General features: G+C 37.9%; 1 protein-coding gene across 1 annotated transcript in view; it reads right to left on the reverse strand.

The window, feature by feature from the left end:
* The window catches only part of C8H11orf58 (chromosome 8 C11orf58 homolog), a 29376-nt gene extending 20427 nt beyond the window's left edge, over window positions 1-8949 (reverse strand). Inside the window, exons 1-2 of the mRNA XM_030831492.2 lie at window positions 8746-8949; window positions 3805-3888 (exon numbers count right to left, since the gene is read on the reverse strand). Coding sequence (XP_030687352.1) covers window positions 3805-3888; window positions 8746-8808 — 147 coding nt within the window. The 5' untranslated portion in view covers window positions 8809-8949. The remainder of the gene's footprint in view (window positions 1-3804; window positions 3889-8745) is intronic.
* Window positions 8950-9972: the final 1023 nt, after the last annotated feature.

Genomic DNA, 9972 nt, shown 5'->3' on the forward strand with positions numbered 1-9972 from the left:
AAAGTTGCAGGATAAAAAATTAATATACAGAAATTGGTTGTATTTCTATACAGTAACAATGAAATATGAGAAAGAGAAATTAAAGAAACAACCCCATTTACCATCACATCAGAAAGAATAAAATACCTAGGAATAAACCTACTTAAGGTGGCAAAAGAACTGTACTGTGAAAACTATAAGATGCTAATAGAAGAAACTGAAGATGACACAAACAGATGGAAAGATATACCGTGTTCTTGAAGTGGAAGACTCCGTATTGTTAAAGTGACTATACTTCCCAAGGCCATCTACAGATTCAATGCAATCCCTATCAAATCACCAATGTCATTTTTCACAGAACTAGAACAAATAATTTTAAAATTTGTATGGCCCCAAATAGCCAAAACAATTTTAAGAACAGAGCTGGAGGAATCACACTCCCTGACTTCAGACTATACTACAAAGCTACAGTAATCAAAACTGTATGGTACTGGCACAAAAACAGACAGAAATCAATGGAACAGGATAGAAAGCCCAGAAATAATCCCATGCACTTATGGTCAATTAATCTATGATGAAAGAGGCAAGAATATACAATGGAGAAAAGACCACTAATTTCAAGAAGTGGTGCTTGGAAAACTGGACAACTACATGCATAAGAATGAAATTAGAACATTCTCTAACACCATATACAAATATAAACTCAAAATGCATTAAAGACATAAATGTAAGACCATATACTACAAAACTCCTAGAGGAAAACACAGGCCAAACACTCTTTGACACAAATCGCAGCATTATTTTTTTGGATTCGTCTCCTAGAGTAATGGAAATAAAACAAAAATAAACAAATGGAACCTAATTGAACTTAAAAGCTTTTGCAGAGCAAACGAAACCATAAGCAAAATGAAAAGACAACCTATGGAATGAGAGAAAATATTTGCAAATGATGCAACCAACAAGGCATTAATTTCCAAAATATACAAATAGTTCATATAGCTCAATACCCAAAACAAAACAAACAAAAACAACCCAACCCAATCAACATACGAGTAGAAGACCTAAATAGACATTTCTCCAAAGAAGACAAACAGATGGCCAACAGGCACATGAAACAATGCTCAATATCACTAATTACTAGAGAAATGCAAATCAAAACTACAAGGAGGTATCACCTCACACTGATCAGAATGGTCATCATCAAAAAGTCTACAAATAATAAATAATGGAGGGGGGTGTGGAGAAAAAGGATCCTTCCGATGCTGTTGGTGTGAATGTAAATTGGTACGGCCACTATGGAAAACAGTATGGATGTTCCTTAAAAGACTAAGTGTTACCACATGATCCAGCAATCCCACTTCTGGTCATATATCTAGAGAAAACTAACTCAAAAAGATATATGCATCCCAATGTTCATAGCAGCAGCATTTACAACAGCCAAGACATGGAAGCAACCTAAATGTCCATCAACAGGTGAATGGATAAAGAAGAAGTGGTACACACACACACACACACACACAATGAAATACTACTTAGCCATAAAAAGGAATGAAATAATGCCATTTGCAGCAACATGGATGGACCCAGAGAGTATCATACTAAGTGAAGTCAGACAGAGAGACACAAATATTATGATATCACTTACATGTGAAATCTAAAAGTTATGATACAAATGAACTTATTTACAAAACAGAAACAGACTTACATAGAAAACAAACTTATTGTTACCAAAGGGGAAAGGCGGTGGGAGGGATAAATTTGGAATTTTGGGTTAACAAACTACTATATATATAAAATAGATAAACAACAAGGTCCTACTATATAGCACAGGGAACTATATTCAAGATCTTATAATAAACTATAATGGAAAAGAATCTGAAAAAGAATATCAATCTATCTATATATATGCATAACTGAATCACTTCACTGTATACCTGAAACTAATACAACATTGTAAATCAGTTATACCTCAATTAAGAAAAAAAAAACCAACTGAAAAAAAAGGGAAATTGTTCACTAAAACTGAGTGAAAGTGAGATTAAATTTGACTTTGCAAAGCAATCTTACCCAATTATCTGTGTATATAGTAAATAACAAATCACCCTATTGTGAAATCATGACACATTCTCCATACCCAAAGATGATACTCCTGAAAAGGTTCAAGCATTAATGCTTATTGCCTTACATGTTATTAGCACAAAAGCAAATCAATAATTCAGTAGTTTGTTCCTTTATTGCAGAAGACACCTCATAACAAGATTTGAATATACATAATGGCATCAAGTTATTCTAAGATGATAGTATTATACTGGTCTATCATACTTTCTCAGCTGGTTCTCCCTGTGACAATAAAATACTCAGTGGCTAGGATTAGGAATGTACTTTGGGGCCACAAAACAGTATAAATCTAAACAGCCTACGTAAAAGATCAAAGCTATGATCTTTGCACTTGTTAGCAAAGAATTTAACGTATGCTATGCCCATTGATCGGCAGCCAAATTTTTTTTTAATTGTTCAATTTGTTCTCCACCCACCCCCGCCCTGTTTTATTGAGATACAATTGACTATTGGTAGCTAAATTTCATACATTTTATGTTAGGGTGTTTCTTCCTAGGTACTTAAAGAAATGTGATCCTACTAGCTTGAGCATACCCTTAAACTATTACTTTATATATCCTTAGCAAAATCTTTTATTTGCATGAACCAAGAGAAACTTCAGACTACTTTCTATGACAAATCACAAATTATTGGGAAATCTGGATTAATGTGATATTATACAAATGCTTCCTTTGTATAGGGCTTAACATCTTACATGATCTCTCCTTATGCCCAAATCCACTGTTCTAGTCTGGCTAACTCTTAATCCCCTCAGATTCAGATCAATTCTATTTCTGGGAAGCTTTCTTGTGCTGCTAAGCCAGAGTGAGCTTCCCTTGCCTGTTGATTCCACAGCATTATGTGCATAGCTCTTCCATAGCAATTATAATTCTATATTGTCATTATCTGGTTTCCTCCAGCACATGATAGCTCCAAACTTATGTTACTGATCTACGTGACCCCCCCACCCAGGACCTAGTACAGTGCCTGGCATGTAGTAGTCAACAGCTGTTGGTAAAATGCATTCCCATACAAATAAAAAACAAAGGGCAGAACTTATTTCTAAAGAGCTTAAAAGAGAAAAAAGTTTTCCTTTTTCTTCCACATCAGGTTTGCAGAAAGATTACTGGGACAGTGTTAGGAAAATAAATGTACTTGCTTACAAAAAAAAATCAGTATTTAGAGATCACTGTATTTGTATGTAAAAATTAATTGCTAGGAACAACAGTTTTTTCCAACACGTGATGTTTCCTGGCACCTATATTTTATATCTTCTATTACGTTAATCGAACTGAAAGAGATTTCAAAATATACTGAACATTTTTAAAATTAAGTTTTTGACAAAGGCTATTCCCTTGGCTACTACTTCAAGAGCTGGAAGGAACTATAAAATATGAAAGACCTACCAAATGGTCTGACCAGAAGTACCTTGTATCAAATTATCAGGCTAACAGATGGCAAATCATGAACTTTCACGTTTTCTTTCTTCCACGAGAGTCTCCTCAAACCAAATTTTTTCTCTATGCAGTCTCTAAACATTACCACCCAGTGGCACTGAGAATCCTAGAAGCAGCTCAGTGAGGTCAGCTATATTTCCGAAAGCCTAAAGTAGCCATGCAGAACAGTAAAATGGGATCCAAGTGTATTCATTCCTTCTCACTTAACATACATAAAAAAGGGCATTATTTTCACAGAAAAGGTAAAAAATGTATTCTGTCTGATGCTTACCTTTCCTGCACCCATAAGTCTCAAGAACTTCTGTTTTCTTTCTTCATTACCTAAGTCTGCTGCCTCCCAATTGCTAGATCCAAGCTGGAAAAGAAATTAGCCAATTAATCTTTTTTGCATAGTAATAAATATTTAAAAATTTAGAGTCTACCAGTAAATCCCAAGCTTTTTCCCCCTGTCAGTTTTCACTATAAACTGGACTCACTCTTGCTTAGGAAGTTAAGCATATGCATAATATTCGAATTAGAATATACTCCTTTTCTGTTACCTTAAGGGAAAGTCCTTTAGTTCTTTTGCAGCCAGAGATCTGGTTTTCAAAAGTTTATACTATAAGAATTACCTGGAGGGCTGGTTAAAACACAAACTGCTGGGCTACACCTCAAGAGTTTCAAACTTAGCAGATCTGGGGTGGGGCTTGAAGATTTATTTCACTTCTAACAAATTCCTAAGAGATGCTGATGCTGCTGATGTAGGGTACCACACTTTGAGACCTACTGCCTTAGAGCCTTGCAGGGCCTTAGGGTACCTAATACTTTGAACCCAGGAGGCTGCTACAGCTGTTAACTGAACTTAAAACCCTGGCTATATTGATATTCTAAAGAACAGTACAATATCAGAGTCAACTGGACCCAATTTTAGTTTCTTTTTTGAACACTTTCCTTATTTGTAAGGACTGATGTGTGAGGACTTTTTTTTTTAAATATTTATTTGGTTGGGCCCAGTCTTAGTTGTGGCAGGCTGCCTCCTTAGCTACTGCATGCGAACTCTTAGTTGTGGCATGCATGTGGGATCTAGTTCCCTGACCAGGGATTAAACCCAGGCCCCGGGCATTGGGAGTGCAAAGTCTTAACCACTGTGCCACCAGGGAAGTACCTGTTAGGACTTTTATTCTTACTTAAAGGTCTTCCAAAGAACAAAGAGAAAATTTACTAATTTTTTTAAAAAAAAGAATAGAACTCATTCTATCTTGTAATTATCAAATGGGTCTATTGAACCCTTTTATAAATCTAATATATATTATGGAATCCTAGCGATATTTTTCCCTACATATTGAAACAAATTTAAGAATTATTTCATTATAATTCATTAATCATTCCCAAATATGCTAAAAATGACTAAAATAATAAGATAGAAAAGTGGTAGAAAAGTTTTCTCATCGTGTTGTCCAAAGTGCTGCATCATCTTTCAAGAAGACATCACCCCTCTGTTGTATGCTTCTAGCTCTCTTTGGACCCAGCTGAAAATTTTAATTTCTACTCATGACAACCGAGTAAAAAACTGAAAACTGACAGAAGGCATTTCACAATTATTAGACGAATAACAAGGTGAATGCAAAATGACAGGTAGTGTCTAAACTAATGATAATGGCAAACTTAACTGCAATTAAACGAGTTTTTGGATGATGAAATACTAGATAACTTTTCTCCAACCGGGAGTCAATGAGAGACAAAATAACAAAAATATATGGTACTTTCATCTAGAAAGCCATTCAATAGGAAGAACTTCATCTTGCAATATTTTGCAATATTGCTACAACAGCCTGGACCATCCCGTTTTTCTAAAGAGGTATGTGACTATTTAATATCATCTTTTATGATATTTGTACACCAAAATTTACTTGATATGGTTTGTAAGTGGACAAGTACCGAGGGCAGGTGACTAGAAGGAATATAGAAATGAAAAACATTCATTGGATTGATCATTCTCATTGAGTTTATAATCTAAAAATGAAAATGTTTTGCAATTATAGAGCAAAGAAGACAAACCCCGTTTGACACAAAACTATGAGCAATGAAAACACTTCAAAAAAATTCTTCAAGTATATTTTGATGATGCAAATCCAAGAACTAAAATAAAGCTAAAATCTATTAGAAACATATTTGAAATCTGAAATTATATGTTTCAGTTTCACACATGACAACTGATAAGCTGTTAGCTATATTCAGAAAATGCTAAACATTTTGGGTATATATATGGTGAAAAATCAAGAAAACTAGGTTTGCTATGGTTCAGTTCATATCAAAATTTCTAATAAAGTTGTTTTTACTATCCTTTTATTCTTCTGAATATTATTCATAAAAGACTAATAGAATAATACATATATCAAACAATGATGACCATCCCTCCTGGGCATATGAGAGTTGAAGTATTTGTACCATACTGGACACCCACTTATGGCTATTCCTTTTGGCTACCTAAGTTCCAAATCTCTACTTCTTTCCATCTGACAGTTCATATTTTTTCATAGACTAGTTAGTTCTTAACTGTTTCTGGCTCAATATAGTTAAAACAAAACAAAAAACAAAAAAACAAAGTACCAGTGAGGCTTAAGTTCTGATTCTCACTAAATCACTGTTCCCTGGACCTGGCATAGAGTAGCAAGTACCTTGCTCAAGTGCTGCATTCTAAAAATCACATGGGTGCCTGATACATTCTTAGAGATTCTCCACCAGTTACTAAAATTAACCTCCCCATTCCTCTTACTTCCTGAAAGATAGCTTTCAATTCTCCCCTCCAATCAAACCAATGAAACCATTTTTAAGTTGGCTTCATCCTTAATACCCTTATTATAGAACAGCAGTCAATTTACCTCCTCCTCAGTACACCCTGTAGTAACTCTTAGAATTTATTTCTACCATTGTCAGCGTTTTCCTACAACTGGATTCAATGATTTGTTACCCCCATTAAATGTGTGAGGTCAGTGGGCAAAGAAAACTTTATCTTTTACATGCAGAGGTTTATTAGAAATTGCTGACCAACTACACACTATAATTGGGTTATTTTCTAAACGTAGACATATATTTAAAAAACAAATATATTATATTCTGGGGCTTCCCTGGTGGCGCAGTGGTTAAGAATCCGCCTGCCAATGCAGGGGACACGGGTTCGAGCCCTGGTCTGGGAAGATCCCACATGCCGTAGGGCAACTAAGCCCGTGCGCCACAACTACTGAGCCTGCGCTCTAGAGCTCGTGAGCCACAACTACTGAAGCCTGTGCCCCTAGAGCCTGTGCTCTGCAACAAGAGAAGCCACTGCAATGAGAAGCCCTTGCACCGCAACGAAGAGTAGACCCCGCTCTCCACAACTAGAGAAAGCCCGCGCACAGCAACAAAGACCCAACGTAGCCAATAAATAGAATAAATCTATTAAAAATATATATTATGCTTAAAAGATTAAAAACACAAGCACTTAAAGATAACTCCCAATTACCAACAAAAATAAAATTAATATTAAAGAAACTGACTAAAAAAAAAAAAATCACCGTCAAGGGACAAGTTACTACTCTATTGCACTAAAATATAGAATTAGTAACATAATCCTTTTCAGATAACGTGTGAAGGTCCTAGGACCTAATCTTGAATTGCAACTGTAACCACCTCTTTTAAAGAAAATGCTTATAGGATTGGAAAAGGTCTTAAAGGTCATCTAGTTTAAACTGATCCCATCAAAAGCTGTAGAGATTTAATTACTTAATCCCTTTAACTTTGTTAAATTACCTAATATCACCTAGAGTTTTGTGTCAAAAAGATTATTTCTTTGATTCTAGCAAAACAGGTGCTTGACATTCTAGCAATCAAGTCACAGTTAAATACCAGGAGGAAAACAATGTAATAGTTTTTAAAAGGGCACCCAAGTTACTCAAAAGCCTAGATACATTCCTGGTAGGTACTGGCCTACCACATTAACAAGAAAAGATCTCAAAACCAGTTGTAGGGAGGAACAGCAGGAATGAATAAATCTCACTATATAACTATTTGTCCCCAAATTTTTACTGATTACTAATCTTTCTGCACAGCTAAAATCAATTTCAGTAAAGAGCCTTACTATTCTGGACCTAACCCCACCACTTACCCAAAGAGGGATGAGTCTTAACATCATCTCATTTGCTACAACTGATGCACTAACAGTGTTCAGTGAGCTTTCTATAGTTCGCAAAGTAAAATATTACGAAAGGAACTCAACTGCACTATAGAAAATAAACTCTACACATTCAGAAATTGACAGCACTTTAAACAACCTAAAGAAAACTAGATGTCCTCCCTTCTTCACTCTTAACTATGACCTCTCCATCGGCCCCCCCCCCCAGTTTCCCCATCAACGTTTCCATGGCATTTATCCATTGTATGAAGGACCCAGTTTTACGTTTATTGGTTACTGCAGCATCCATGACACCGCGCTAGGGGCTAGTACAAACACACAAAAGGCCTAGGATAAACACCACAGTTATTCATCTTTGAATTCCCAACACCTGGCACAGCAGTAAATATTTAATGGTTTACTTTAAGGAATGAATGCTTTGCAATTTAAACTGGCAACTGTAGGGGGAGGGAGGAGAGGGAAAAGAGGTACTTGACATCGAAACGGGCTTCTACGTCTCAACGTATTAGGCCTCAGCACGGTGCGCCAGAACCAAATTATTCCCCTGGTACCATTTTTCCGTTCAATATTTTATTGGTTTACTCTTAATAGTACAGTTAAGTTTAACTCTTAACAGTACATTGCAAAAATAATCCCGGCCAGAAAAATCTGTCCAAATTTGCATGAACATCTTGACTTTATCACAGCAGCATTTTAAGCCTAAAACAGGGAGGATCTTGCCGTTTCTACTGAATAGAAAGGCCCCATAAAGAAGCTTCATCAGCCCACGAACAGGCAAACATGGTCCCTTGACTAAGCTCTTTCACTTCTCAACCAACCATTCAGGATTTCCTTCCTCGATTCCCCTTCCTACGCAGGCCTCCGGCTCTTAGCATGCGGACCTCTTCAAACATTCCAACTCAAATTAAGCAAAAGGGATATTTCCCATTCTTCTGGGTCCTTCCCCTCGGCCCTCCCCCTTCAGGTCACCTCAGACGCTTCCTCCGTCTTCATCCACCCTTCCCGGCCTACCCCAGCCTTTAGTAGGCCTCAACCCTCCACCACTCCGCCATTGTTATTTACATCGTCGTCTGGGGAGGCTGAACGCTTCACCCCGTGCGGATGGGACTCTCTGGCAGCACTCATCGTTGCGGAGACCCCAACGGGAAATGCCGAACCCACTCGCCGTTCTCCTCAGCCGCGGCGCCAGCAGCCTGCAGTCCGCCACCAGCCCAAGGAGCGCCACTCCACAACGCAGAGCCTCTCCGGGTCTTCTCCGCCACTGTCGTCACCGCCGCGTGCGCTCTCCACCCAGGAGCGCTCTGGGAGTTGTAGTTTTCTGGTTCACCACATACCGCCTGAACAAAGGGGACGGAGGGTTGACTAAAACTACAAATCCCAGGAAGCCCAGCGGCACAGCTCGCGCTGTGTGGCGGGAGTGCCCGCCGAAGCTGCGTCTTCCTCGGCTGGTGGAGGGAGCTTTTCGTCGAGTGGGTATGGCGGTGATCCTTGTGCTCAAGCTTCGTCGCTACAGAAAGAGACTTAGGCTGGCTTTTCGCATTTTCCTGTGAGACGCTGCCCCATTGACAAATGCATTTGTTATAGTTAAGCACCTAGGTTTAAAGGTAATGTTTGAGGCTTATTGAATCCTCACGAGTACAGTCACCGCAAGACAAAAACCGTTCAGAAAAAAATATGGCTCCTACCGTTTCCCCCGTGGTGTTCTCTATTGCTCGTAGGTGATTTCTAAATCGGTGGGGCAGCTTTTAAAAAACTCCCGCCAAACATTTTCCCGCTTTCTCATTCTCACTGAAATGAGTTCATATTGGTGGTAAATGCCACTTAATTGGCCATTATTGTAACCAAGGTTCATATGAGGGAATCCTGTAAGCTTTCCATGCGGCTTTATGTGAAGTGGGAGTGACCCTCTTCAACCTCGCTGCTGGTATGTAGGCTTTGTACTTTGGGGGCCTTTTCAAAGTGAAGTCCATCTCTGCGAAAAAGCCCTGTATCTTTTTCTTTTCTTTTTAAGAAATATTTACTTTAAAAAAAAATTGAGGTGAAATTAACATTATACAAAATTAACCATTTTAAAGTGTACAGTTAAGTAGCACTTAGTACATAAACAGTGCTGTGCAACCGTCACCTCTTCCTAGTTCCAAGACATTTTCATCACCCCAAAAGGAACTGTCAATACCCATTAAGAAGCCCTTCCCCCATCTCCCCTCTCCCCACCAACCACTGTCAGAAAGAAAGCACTGAATCTATAGGTATTACTAGGATACTGGAGTTTAATTCATGGAGTGTCAA

Source organism: Globicephala melas, chromosome 8 (assembly GCF_963455315.2).
Source record: "Globicephala melas chromosome 8, mGloMel1.2, whole genome shotgun sequence".
NCBI classification, from domain to species: Eukaryota; Metazoa; Chordata; class Mammalia; order Artiodactyla; family Delphinidae; genus Globicephala; species Globicephala melas.